The sequence below is a fragment of the Pocillopora verrucosa genome, chromosome 9 (assembly GCF_036669915.1).
Source record: "Pocillopora verrucosa isolate sample1 chromosome 9, ASM3666991v2, whole genome shotgun sequence".
In the NCBI taxonomy this organism is placed as follows: Eukaryota; Metazoa; Cnidaria; class Anthozoa; order Scleractinia; family Pocilloporidae; genus Pocillopora; species Pocillopora verrucosa.
The window spans coordinates 656,564-670,559 of record NC_089320.1 but is presented as its reverse complement, the minus strand read 5'-3'; the positions used below and the strand labels follow the sequence as shown (position 1 = coordinate 670,559).

At 37.7% G+C, this 13,996-nt stretch overlaps 1 protein-coding gene and 1 long non-coding RNA gene across 2 annotated transcripts; both read left to right on the top strand.

Moving 5' to 3' along the window:
- On the top strand, nucleotides 1-6,107 carry LOC136283558 (uncharacterized). The gene is made up of 3 exons (XR_010718840.1): nucleotides 1-80; nucleotides 4,602-4,762; nucleotides 5,795-6,107. It is a non-coding gene; the product is annotated as an uncharacterized lncRNA (long non-coding RNA).
- Nucleotides 6,108-8,504: 2,397 nt separating this feature from the next.
- On the top strand, nucleotides 8,505-13,609 carry LOC131788679 (hatching enzyme 1.2). The gene is made up of 6 exons (XM_059105770.2): nucleotides 8,505-8,709; nucleotides 10,329-10,484; nucleotides 10,828-10,948; nucleotides 11,274-11,449; nucleotides 12,041-12,304; nucleotides 13,174-13,609. Exons 1-6 carry the CDS (start codon nucleotides 8,583-8,585, stop codon nucleotides 13,311-13,313), a joined length of 984 nt encoding a protein of 327 aa, XP_058961753.1. The 5' UTR covers nucleotides 8,505-8,582; the 3' UTR covers nucleotides 13,314-13,609.
- Nucleotides 13,610-13,996: the final 387 nt, after the last annotated feature.

The window sequence follows — 13,996 nt, the reverse complement described above, 5'->3', positions numbered from 1 at the left end:
CGTCACCTCGGCAATTCAATCGGCTTTTGTTTTGATTGTCAACGTATCATGAGGCATTAATTTTGTTTGCTACGAAACCGGTGAGTTTAAGACTTGATGAGGTTTTTAATCGAAGCCAACACTCCCTTTCTTGTATCAGAGTACAATAGAAGAACGTGCTATGCGTTCATCGCAAAAGGGCGGTTAGTATTCTAGCAAACAGTAAGATGGTTTTTGATGACTTTTCTCATTCTTTTCACCCCGACTGTATTCCAAACATGTTTTCATGAGTTTTTTCCTCCTGGCATTAAAATGAAAATTGAAAGCCTTCTTACGGCCCAATATATTTTCCCAATTTAATCTTCATAGAAAAAATGTTCAATATCTTTTCTATTTTCAGTTTTGTTCGATATTCAGTAATTTCCTCTCACACCGCCCTTCATTTTTCAAGGTTGTTTTGTCATTGTAGCAACACACGTCGTAATTAAATGACTGGAGAAAAACCTCGCAAGGAGCAACACGTTCCTTCAGTGCGCCTAGAAAACCTCTTCAATATAAATTTTTTTGGAATTTTCAATATCAAGTACATAATAAGGTTTCTCTCCGGATTATTTCAAAACAGTTTTAACAATTTGGTCAACAAATGTATCGTGCCGCATCCCACAAAACCTCAAGTTTATACATTTAATTTCCTTGATGATACTTCTATCAAGTTCCTTGTTTTCAGACCTCCAGCAGGGTGCTATTGTTCATTGGTGTTTTCGTTCTTTAAGTCTTGTGAATATTGTTGGAAATACAACCTCTTACTGATGTAAGAACGATACACCGCGCGTATACACAGCGGTTTTCTCTGCAAAAAGTTTAAAACTAACGCTATGTATGTCCAAGGAAAATTATGCACGTATACAAAGAAAAATCAAATATTTATGGATTGAAGAAAATAGATCTCAGTTGGAAAAGCAACCGGAACTTAGAATTGACCCAGTTTTACAATAAATTTGGATTTGCGGTTAGAGTTTAGGAAAACTTCAGCAACTTTACAAAGGAAATTGCTCCTAAGTTAAAAAAATTGTTTCACGTTTGAGTTAGATATTAATATCGGTGGTGTTGGGTGAGAGAAATAAACATTGAAGCGAAATCTCCGCAGCTGATTTTCTCTTTCAGGGGAAGAGCAATGCAGTAATTTCTAGTGACATTATTTTAAAATTTTTCATTTTTTGTGAGTAAGTGAGCTGGGCAGCCATGAAGAAACCCTAAGTTGTAAAAGTTGTAAATCGTGGTGCACAACAATTGACTACTATTCAGTAAATAACTATTCAACTGCTACAACGTAGTCCTATTGATTTTTCTAACTCCCATAACAAGTTACGCACTGTGGAACCTGTTTACAGCTGATATTCTATTGAACTTAACGATCTGATTGCGTGTGGTAAATTCGCTCGTAGACATGCGCTCTAGCTGAAGAGAATTATTCTATTTTTCCGTGTCATGGCACTTAACGATTGTGACATACAACTATAACATGTTTATTAGCTGCAAACAGAGAGAGCAGAGTAAAGATAATTCTGCAGCCCAAACTACCGCTGATCCAGGCAAATATTGAGCACACCGTCTGACCAATAAATCTGTTTTCAGAATGCTCCTTGCTGGAGAAGCGCGGTTTTCTGAGCAAGATTTGCACTTAAACCTGTATGAGGATTAGTTTTCTTTGACAAACGAGGTACCTGCTCCGAGATAAGAAGACGGTGCTTTTATATTTGGTAAATACTAACTATAATTTATTTGAACAAGAAATCACACTACCATCCGCTCTATAATAGATATTACAACAACGTTTATAGTAAAATAAATAAATATTGACCTAGTACGGGTGGAGTAAATTTAAAGAAATATTTGACTTAGAGATAGTTGTATGCACCCTATTAAGATTAATAAGGATTAAGTTCATTCTTTTTTTAAATTTGCTATTCAGCGACCACCTCACCTGTTAGGAAAAATGTTAAGCTCTGTGAGAAGCGAACACCTGAGGTACTTTAAACTGTAAGACTGTACAACTTCACGCCATTTTCACATGAAAATAGCTACATCACTTTTTACTATTATTATTGAGTGGAAATTGGCATTACTATGCCCCTTTTAATTTTTTCCTGAGATCGGGCATCAACTCAAAATGTCCTTTGTTAATTGAAATTTATTCCCTGCGGCTTGAGAATATATTTTTCGTGTTTCAATCAATACAGATCAAAAACTTCTCATTTATGTTGTGCCTTTGCTTGGTAATTCCGACCTATTTCCCTATTTTTCTTTATCAGAAATTTTTTTATAGTTAGTTTTCATTCCATTGAAATAAGTAGCGTTTTGACTTTTGTATTTTTCGTGAGCACGCCTCTTATGCATATACCACAATTAACGCCTGAAGTGCAATTACCTTTAAAATCAATTGGCGAAACATGTTTCCCTTAAGCTTTTTTGGCTGAATCTTCTAATTGATTTGATTTCATTTGTAAAGTGAAATTAAGATTTCCGATTAAAAAAACGGAACCGCGGCCATTTCCTTTGTGTGGATGGATCCTGACAAATGATAAATCTCGCCGACTAAAAGCACTTCTGAGAATAGCTATGCTTAAGTGGATAAAGTGCTAAAGTTAGGCAATTTCTTGAGCTCTTAATGCAAGTGTAAATTATATACGTAGACACCTTTACATTTCTCTGGCCTTAGGGACAAAGCATATCCACAAATGTAGGAATCTGAATAAATATAACATGTCATGAAATAACAGTGCTTTCCTAGCGGCTACACATTCCGTCGATCAAATAAAACTTGCACTAAAAATTGTTTCATTGGCTGGCTATCCAATTCAAGTCTTATCCACTTTATTAATTTTTTCTTTTTTATGGAGAGTGAATTTGAATGTTTTAGTAACCTTTTCTTTGATTGGAGTAGAGGCACTAACTTTTTCTTGGGTGTTTATCAACATTGTTACAGTTCCCTGCCCTTCTGTTCGGACTGTGTTTATATTTTCTCATAGAGATACTTGTTTGCTTAGTTATTTAGACTGATAGCGGCAATTTGTCGTAAATTTTCAAAAATATACAACGCACTCAAACACTAGCTATCGACACGATAGAGATATCGTCGTAAAACAAGACCTCGATCAATACACTAGTTCCAAGATGGCAAACGGCCGTAATGACACTATACGCAAATCTCGGCGAAAGGCGAGAAATATTAGCATACATTAATTGCGTTCCGAGCTGGGTTAAGCTATCTTTCGATCTATGCAATGATGGAGTAGCCTTAGCGGTCCCACTTAATTCCTTTGGTTAGCTCCTCTTATTTATGGAGTCCTAACAGATATCACTGAGGTTTTTCCATGTCTCCTGGACTTATTTATTTTCTGAAATTATAGTACTTTCTCCATTCGATTTGCTTCTTCACTACTCTGATTTATTCTGCATTCTCCACCAAGAGTTCGATCCCTTTTTTTTGGTGCAATCTTTTATCAGGGATTTTTTTCTGTTTTTCGTAAATCTTAGCGTTACATCTTCCTTGCGTTGTTTTCATCCTCTTCTTGGTCAGAAAAGATGGAAGAGAAAAAAAGATCTGACTAAAAGAAACAGTTCATAATGTCTTTTTCCTTTATCTCAAACTCACGCCAAATGTTCACTCGAAGGTACTTTTTAAAATCTTTGCACGTGCAGCTACAGATTACAATTCATTGGTGGCCATAGGTACTTTTAATGAAATCGTTTAATTCAGAATCAAATACTAAAAAAGACGAACTGAGAGAGTCTGTAAACATTACTATAGCGACAATTTTCATTCAAAATAGATTCCTCTCTGCTTAAAATGTTACAGTCCGATTTCTGTTAGTATAAGTGTTATTTTTTTTAAGTCATCAGCTGCGTACACTCAGTAACTGCCGGAGGATATGTGATTTTTAGAATGGAAATTGCAGTAATGATGTAAGTGATAACTGATGGATTGATTCACGTCAACGGACGCGGAAGCTAATAGTATTAAAAGCTCTGTATTTGTTCAATTTGATCGAAACCTTAAGTGGTTTTAACTCCTTCATAAATGTTATTAGGATATGCATGTGCTAAGAAATAAAGGCATCTAAAAAAAAAACCAAATTTTCCTAATGGTTCTTCGCATTTGCTAATCATAAAAATTGAGGCTTGACGCAAGTGTCAACTTGGATTAACTCTTAAAACGGCAGTGATTCATGATGTACTTTTCTCCCATTTCCATAGCCTAAGTCAAAACATGTAATTCGTGAATATAAGCAACTGGTTGTCTAGGATAAAACTAAGTGTTCAAAATAAAGTTTCATCTATATTCCCGACGAAGTAAAAAAAGTTGTCCCTGTCTTTTGTGGGTCTGGCTGGTTTTCAAGCATTGATGAAACAGGTCATTCTCCCGGTTTTTCCTTGCTATAAAGCGCAGCAGAACGCACGTAGTCGCGGTAAAAGCAAGAGATTTAATTTAAGGGAAATTTGGGCTTACTGTTTCTGTTAATTTCTTGTAAATAAATGCAGCCTATGACTGATGTACTTTAAATTATGGGGTGAACTTGTTAAGAAGAAATAAATATGTACTTCTTTCTTTATTTTGTTAGAACGATGTTACGCCGGAGTAATCGAATTACGTAGGAAACCAGTTATAACCAGGTGCAGGACGGCAGCTTGAGTGTGAATATTGATCAAGGGTAGGGCACGTGCACCCTGGCTCACTTAGACCTTGTCGCTGATGCAGTTTGAACAATAAAAGATGAGCACGGTAATGGATGTTATTATTCACGAGTTGTATTCACCACCTGTGGATGATCTTTGGTGTAACATGAATTCAGTAGAAAGCAATTTACCAGCTACTGACTTCCACTCGAATTATAAAGGTAGTAAATAGATTTTGTTCCATGGCACGTATCAAAACTTACGCGTTTGGTACACAAATTTACATAGAATATTCTTTCACAAACGATCGATGAAATGAAAAATTTGCGCTAGAAAAAAGACATTGAGAAAAAGGAAAATAATTGAGCTTGGGTGATGGTTTTAAAATGGCCTAATTCTGGAAAAATTGGGCTCCAAACTAGACTAAAAAGGTCGAAGTTCGATACAGAATAGCAAAAGGGTCGCCGAGAAATCTTATGGTCCAGATTAGTTCTCTCGTTTTCTAACATTCAGTGTTTTTGATGTTGACGGCAACATCTGTGAAAAGAATGGTCCGAAGAGTAACCTGTTGTAAACAACAGGCGTCTTCATTCATAGACGGTTGGGTGCCAAGGTCATGCCTTAACAACCTGTGGGAGAAATCTGACTTTGTTAAGTCCAGTGTTTCATTCCCTGGTTTGAAAATAATCAATTTCAATTGAAAAAGAAGTCGTATAATTCTTTCATTGAAGCTCCTCTTCGAACTTATTCCCTGAACTCCTGGTAGCTAACTAAATAAAATTTGGTGACTATTCCAAAAGCTGGAACTTCACAAACTGCTCTGCATGTAACTATAGAATTATTTGGTAGTCCGTGAAGAAGTAATTTAAGCGAAACTTTTTGCTCCACGTCTAGAATCGTTTTCAGTGTGTCACTAAAAGGCTCTCTGATCTTTTGGACATAGAAAGATTCCTAATAATTTCCTCAAAATTAGGAAATTTGTGTTTCAAATATGCGTGATTTCCTGAAATTCAAGTTTCGTTAATCCTTTAAGTTTTCAAATCTGCGAGATCTGCGAGTCGCTAAAATTACAAGCAAAGAAGTAACTTTTTCTCTTAAAGACGAGTTATTTACCTTTTTTCCGCAATTGTGTTGCCAGGAGCAGAGACCAATGGTTAAGAAAGGAGTATCCCAGAAGGTTTCGGTGCATTCAGTTTAAAAGTGACTCCGTAGTCCACAATCCATCAGTCCATAACTGGAGCTTTTCTGGCGGAAAGTTGAAGGGGGTCCGTGGACAGAACGTGTCCTGGGAACTTCTCCAAACTAAGAACTCTCCATGAGCTTACGGTGTCCGGTAGACAATTAGTGAACGTTTAAGTCTGTTGTTGTGAATTCCACAGACATTTGGCGATAGTTAAAGATCAAAACTTTAAACCACACTTGGTTTTAAATTATCATGATTAGGCGGCTTTGCGAAGATAGTATGCTGGTTTTAAATCCCAGATTCCAGCATAAGTGACCATAGCACAGTACAAAGTAATAAAATTATCAAAAATCAGAGTCAATCGACAAATGTTTTCTTCCTAACATCAGAAATTTCCTACGTTAAAACACAACAGACTCACCCAGACATACCATAGTTTCTGTTGGGCTGCATAGGTAAAATCAATAACATAAACCTTCATTAAATTACAAGCATCCGCGGTTCGGCCCCAGTACTCTCCCATCCTGCTCCATATCAAGAGGGGCTGATCCAGAGCTTCAGAAGAAAGATTCGAAAATTTTGCCTCCAACTTTAAAACCACTAAAGACCTCTTTCATAAATGCTGGGCATAGTTACTTTTCTTTTATATTTATGTACATAAACCTATCTGACCTCGACAACATGTTTAATCGAATTTGGTCGAAATTTCAGTCAGATCTTTATTTGCACGAACATAAAAGAGTAACAATCATGCCTGCCATTCTGAAGGAGATCTGTGGGGCGCGGAAGGGAGTGGTCAACGAAGGGACAAAAACTTTACGTGAACACCTTCCTATCAATTTGGTTCCTAATAACAGATCACGTTTGAGAATTTTTACTTTGAAAATTTTATTAATGTACATCTTATGCAATAATCACCTCTTCTCTCGACCAGTATTGGTAGTCAGTCAATCCAAACCAACGCAGTTCATTTTACTGATCTGTTCTCTTGGTCAAAATTACCTCATTACGAGCCCGTGCGGAATTTTACAACGTCCGAAGCTCTTTCAGAATACACCTTATTAACCTCAGGCCTGTAGTGATCTTGCGGTCGGCAACTTACTTCTCAGTCTTTTAGCCAAGGTACCTGGAAGGCAGAAATTTGAACTCTACTCGTGAAAAAAAGATCCCTGCGTTTTCCCTTGTTTATATGAGAAGGCATTGTCAATCAGCAGCCAAAACCTATCGAACTGACTCAAAAGCACTCACTTGGACAGACAGACAGGCCTAATAGCAATAATAAGAGGAATGTCACCTTCCCCTTCCCCGTCCCCTCACTCCGCCATCCAGGAGTCTTGGGAGACAACATTGAAGATGAAGAATAGGAAGAAATTCAACGTATTTATAAGTTCCCGTATTTTGCGGCTATTCATCCTGTCACCATAAAACCTCTTAAAGAGCGTTTTGAATGTGTGTGATTTCCACAGAAACGATCGCTTGTTTTCGGATCGTTTTGGCGTAGACAATGTACAAGCGGACAAAGATTCGTGAGCTTCCAAACGAGTACTTAAAGCGTGGGCGCCCTTGTAGTGAAAGTGGGCCATTGTCAGTGCTCGCAAGAGTTTGAAAGGCATCAACATGTGGTCAAGTTTAACGCTTACGAAATCGCCGGATAACTCATAGGGTAAAGGAATACGTTGCAGCACCGCAAATGTTTTTGTTTTTTAATTGCTATGCTTCAATCCATCGTCTTTGTAAATGACAGCGCGGCTTTGTTCAAAATAACTATTTAAAACCCTTTGAATTGTTTTGACTGCGAACGCAAACGTATTTCCGGCCGTTGTTTATTGCCGTAGTGGGAACTGACCACTGACGCAGCAAAGATTTGATACTCATGTTCTTTGATTACCCTTTTTACTGAGTTTCTAGCGCCAAGAGTGAAGAATTGTAAGGTGTCTGCCGTTGTTTTAATTGATCCAAAGGAAAGATTATACTGTCTTATTAAGTTTAATCAGAAAAGATAAAAAGCCTCACTGCGTTAATATTGATAATTGTTACAGGGAGATAACATGCGAAAGGTCAGATTTCCTGACTGATTACTGCATTTTCGTTTAAAAAGTTCCATTTTGGCTGTCAAGGTAAGCAGCCGGCAATTGATTAGATTTTCATGTCTGTCCTTTGCCAACATAAGATCTCACTGTGTTGGGACGTTCTTTTGAAAGCGACATTCACATCCCGTGGTTTCTTTTTAGCAACGCAATTTTATGGCTGATTTACCTTGAACAAATAGGGAATAAATGCATGATATTTTTCTGCTTCTGTTTGGTCACGTTTCTTGACACAATTGATAACTGACGCGTGAATGCAGACCACACAGATATTAGAAGACATCTATTAAATTGATGCTTTGGTTATTAATACACTTGTCACCTCGTTACTTTAGTTTTGTTTTTCAAAACAGTTGAAAGTGATGAAATGAATTAGAGCATATCATGCGATGCTTTCCATGGAACCAATTTCAAACTTTCCACCTTTGTTCCAGTTCATTCCCATCTGAAGACTCTACAGAAGCCAGCCCTTGACGCGTTGTTTGGGGCGGTTGTGTGACGTCATGTCCACCCTGCTCTCTTGACCTTTATCCATTGTTGATAAAAGTTTCATGTTACCACGGAACGCTATGCGGAGAACGTGGTCAAATGCTAACCACAGCGAGGACAACTGGGACACAAAAACAAACTTACATTCTCGATCATTCGATCAATAGATGGACTTTGTTATTAAGATGAAATTACTTTACGTTCTCATTGGACTTTCTATTACAAATTACACTTTGGGAAGGAGTACGCTGAAACACCTACATCAAAACCGCCAGCGAGAAGTTCAGCATAAAGGTGGGCTTATTTTGAATAAAACACGGAGGGCACATTAAACAACAAACATATGACAGACACACCGCTGAGATGGAGTTTTCATATTTAGCAACAAAATAGCTATAGTTAGTTGTACGGGTGTCTCACAATTTTTTTATTTTGGAAGTGCTGTAAAATTTGTAAGCGTAAACTAATTAAAACTAACATTTGTTAAAATTTCATTATGTTTAAGCATGCTATCAATTATGTAAACACATATTTGACCGCAGATTATTCAACAAAATTATACAGTGTCTATTATGAGTTATAGTGTTTTTATTGAGTTTATTCAGGAGAACAGCAAGTACATCTGTGATTTTGACCAACTAAAGATCAAATCACAAAAGTTATCGATTTCACACCTATGATGCCCAGTTTATTATCATCATTTGTTTCTTAGTAAAGCGCACCTTCATAAATAATTTTGGCTTTTGGTTGTATTTATCAATGACATAAACTGACGTCAATGTTGTGACGCTTTTGTTATCACAAACTTTCTTTGTTATCTGTTGTGATGATTACAGCTTTTTCATACTTTTTTGGGCTTGAATCGTCTGTTCCATTTTGATCTCTACAAATACTCGTGCTAGAAAGGGTAACCCTAACTCTTGGTATTGGTACAACCTTTCCTTTTCTTCCTCAGTCAAGGCCACGATTCCATCCTTCACTTTTTTCCTTTCCTTCCTCCCTCCCTCTCTCTTATCCTTCCCGCCGCCCACCCGTTTTATTCCATCTGGTTAAACGGCCGGGCTTAACTGACTCGCTCCAACCATACTAATCCTCCTAAAGAGCTTTTGCTTGAGAGGCCTTAGTCAAAACTATAGCTTTTGCAATCACGTGTTTCCAGATTAATCACATTAGAGCTGCCCATGTGAGCAAGCCGGCCATTTCTTTACCTCATCGAATATTCAAACTTGCGCCAATATTAGGATACTTCCAGCTCTCTCTGAAAATTATTGGAAAGCCTTCAATTGAAACAGTTGTTATGTAGAATGTTACTTTACAGCAGTTTCATCAGCACGTTGCTTTTGAAATTTGTAATTAATCCAATTGGCGACCGTCATCACTGTGCATGATAATAACGAGACGAAAACGCAATTTAAAATGCTAAAATTAGCGTTTAATTGCAACGTGGCTGCTCTTTGGGAGACTGCGCTATGTCACCGATCTTCTGTGTATTTGAGAAAACATAATGTTACTTTTTTAAAAAAAGATACGTAGCAATGTATGCAGAAATGTAAAGTGGTTCTCTGTCCAAGGCAGCCGTCACAAGGAGAAGAGAATATTAGAGTCACTCTTGGGAAAAACCCAAACAGCAGAGCCTGTAAAGTACAAGAAGACCGCAAACATTGTCAGATGTAATCGATATTCACCTGTTTAATGTTGATAAAAATAGTGTTTGATCACCCTCAGGCCACCAAAACATTGCCCTTCATTCAATCATCTGGCATGGATTTTTCCAAAACCTGACACTGAATACCAAAAATTCTCTACTTAGCAAGAAGCAAAGCTATGCAATACCCAAAGCTAATGTGGAATAAGGGAAAGTTGTTCTTTTAAAGAGACGATCGCACTCATCTGAGTTTTTTTCTACTTTTTAGTAAAAGACGAAAGGATCTACGAGGGCGACATATTTTTGGATCGAAGCACTCAGTCCTTACTTCAGAGTCTGCGAAGGCGGCCAGTCCGGAGTGCCATTTCATCACCAAACAAAAAGTGGTCATCAAATGTTATACCTTACACCTTTGGGGGCGTTAGTGAGTAGTAATTAAAACAGTACAGCAAAAACGAGTGAAGCTCTTTAGTTCCGTAGATTTAAGGCTCTGTTGTGGTTATTCATACGGGCATGAATACAAAAAATGAGCTCTTGGGACAAGCAGTTTGTGGAAAGCTCAACACACACTAGAGCACCACAGACGTGATTGAAGCATCTCCATCTAAAAAATTTAGACCGATGTTTTCGCTTTTGTGAAAGCTATCCTCGTCACGCATTGCACTCGACATCAGAAATGACATCAGAAAACACTGCCCCATACGTAACCTAGGCAGTGATATAGATTAGCTTATATTTATTTCACTTGTTATTTCCTTTCGTTAAAGGCTCGCGAGTGAGGGAAGCTGTGGAACTTGCAATCAGAGACATTGAAGAGCACACGTGTATCAGATTTGTTACAAGGAAAAACGAAGAAGATTACATATATATTGTGTCACGTGGAAAATAGTAAGTTCCGATAAAGGGTAAAGATAGGAAAGGAGGAGAAAAATGTTGGTCCACAGGCGTCTCTGAGACCCTCTGTTCCAAGGCAAACAACCAGTCGAGCCTTCAAATGCCTGTCATACAACGAAGCACATTCCAGTTATGTTATGCCTGCAGACGTGGCACCCTAAGAGTTCCTATAAAAACCAAAAACTTCTTTCGATTCTTAAAACAAATTTGCTGTTGTTGGGTAGTACGATATAGGAACAAGTAACCCTCAGGATATAGACCCCTCAGCTCAAAGTTTTCTCCAGTCGCTGTTTGACATTATCTGTTTATTGACTCATAGTTGCTGGTCTTCGATCGGACGCAGCGGCGGCAAACAGCGATTATCTTTAGGAAAAGGTTGTGAGCGAAAGGGAACCGCTATACACGAGTTTATGCACGCACTGGGTTTCTTTCATGAACAGTCCCGCCTGGACAGAGATAAATATGTCACAATATACTGGAACAATATTGAGAAAGGTATGCTATTCAAATTATAACGAGACAAAATCGTTGAATAAAAGAGGAAAAAGATAAAAAACAGAGAGATAATATCAACTTTGATTGATAATCCGGTAGAATAGTTGGATAGTTTCTCTCAAAAATTTTGTTTGGTCATCTGCTAATAAATTCCTCACCTGAATGTGCCAAAATAATACAGACAAATGCACTTTCTCAGTGTTTGAAATGTCGAAATGAAAAACATTGAACATCATCTATCAGAGCCCAGGAGCATAACAAAGATAGCTTTCCCATGTATAACTTTAGCTGTAGATAACTTCAATGCAAAACGTGCCAATTTCGCAACTGATATAATCTGAAGGAAAAACCATACTTGACCAATTTTTCGCTTTTCAGGCCGACTACAAATTGCACCGCTGATATGTCTCTCCTGCCACAGTTGCAAATTAAACTATTCTCGAAAATTTTGGGTAATACAATGATATCAATATCTTTATTTCTGTGGCGCTCATTCACAAGAGCTCATAGCTAAGCCCATCCCCTATCTATGTATGAATTAAATCAGTGAGTTTCACTATTTGACCTCGATTTTTCTTCAAACACTGTCAGATCAGCAATTTAACTTTCAAAAATACAGTCATGGAGACGCAGATCCCTTGGACCTTCCTTACGATTATGGATCCGTAATGCACTATCGAAAATATGCCTTCACTGGGAATGGATTTCCGACGGTCGTTCCAAAGGACAAGTGGGCTACCATTGGTCAAAGGAAGGGCCTTAGTGAAATAGACATCAAGAAGATCAATAAATTTTATAACTGCTCCGCGTACACCACAGCAAGTCCAACACCAAAAGCCACAGCCAAACCAACAGGTTAGAAATAGCGGGGTTTTATGCTTTTCTCTGTGCTAAGAGCATGATGTATAACAATACGAGGAGTAAGTGAAACGGGGAAAAACTGCGAGCAATAAGTGCCAACACACCTGAGAAATTCCTGCATCCCTATTCATTCCTTATAGATAATTACTCTTATTTTCAAATTCTGCCATTTGGTTAATTCCTTATAAATCACTATTTTCCGCAGTCGTCCGATTTTGTAAAACACTAGTATGATTACAAACCGAATTGGACTACATTCAGTCCTATTACCATAATTTATTAACTCGTAAAGTAATTATTTAGGTCTATATAAGTATAGGTATCAAATACCAAAACAAAATTCACCAAAGTGATTAGTTTACATCTGCCAAATTTGAGCACTTAATACCAAAAAGCCTGATTTGAGCACTAAAAGGACAGTGTACATCATGCTTGTAATGGGGCCAGTGTAATTGCACAATATGCATTCGTGTGGCATGTCATATGCGCGCGCTGTTGTCGCATTTTTCGCCGAGTTAATTGTAGTGTTCTATTTTTTTTTTCTGTAAAAAAGGATGATTAGATCTTTTTTCTTCCTCTCAAATTTTTTCATAGTTTTGATTGATTGGTGACCGGACGTCGTGTCGTCCAATTCTGGCTGTAATCATAGTCGTGATTAACAAAGCGGACTCCCCCTTTTGCGGTCGTATGATTTTGTTTCTCACTCGAATTATTAAAGAACGAATTGGACTCCACTCAGTCCTACTTTTATTACGGACCAAATATTTGAGAGTGCGCACCCCGGGGCGTGCGCGGTTTTTTTTTTTTTTTTTTTTAACTCCAACAAGGTGAATTAATTTATAATTTGTGTGCTTTGTCATCAGACCCTCCTATCCGGCGCCATTGCAGGAACAGGAACATGTACTGCCAAAGATGGGCGTCAGTGGGTTACTGTTTTCACCGGAACATAAGATACAGGAAATACATGCAAATCAGCTGCAGAAAAAGCTGTAACTTGTGCTAAGGTTGTGTGATTCTGGCAGCTTTCAATAAGATTTATCCAGTTGTCATCCTTTTTGCAACTGTTCTGCAAAAAGGTGATCCAACATATGTTACCTGAAAGCTGCTAACCACAAATTCATGGCACAAATCGAGCACAGGATTATATATTATAAAAACGGGAAATTTGTTCAATATTTATTAAATATAGTATTCAGTTTACGAGTCACTTAAGTTTGAAATCAGCCTACCTGATTCATTTCTTTAGGAGGACCAGGTAGAGACGTTGATGGGGAACCATTTATTTGTAATGGGCTTAATCTAAAAAAGAAATTAAAAAAAAGATTTATCTTGTCTGTTTGTGTTATCCCTAAGTTTAAGTATTACAGTACCACCCTCGTGTATTGCAGCATTAAACGCTCTTAACGCGCGTTAATTTGTCGCGCTCTACATGCGCGAAACACGCACACTGCGCGTCAGTACACGCACCTGCGTGTAATAAGAAAATGCAACCAAGTGACTGTAAAATGCGAGTGAACTACACAAAATCAATTATTGTAGGTCGGTATTATTGGGTAGGTGAAAATTGCGAAAGATATCTAACCAGTCTTAAGGGCAAAAGGAACTGTCACGTTATGTCAGGCACGTATTTTTTTAAAAGTATTTGAAAGTTTTCAGTGTATGAATTTTAGTTCACAAAGGGTATCT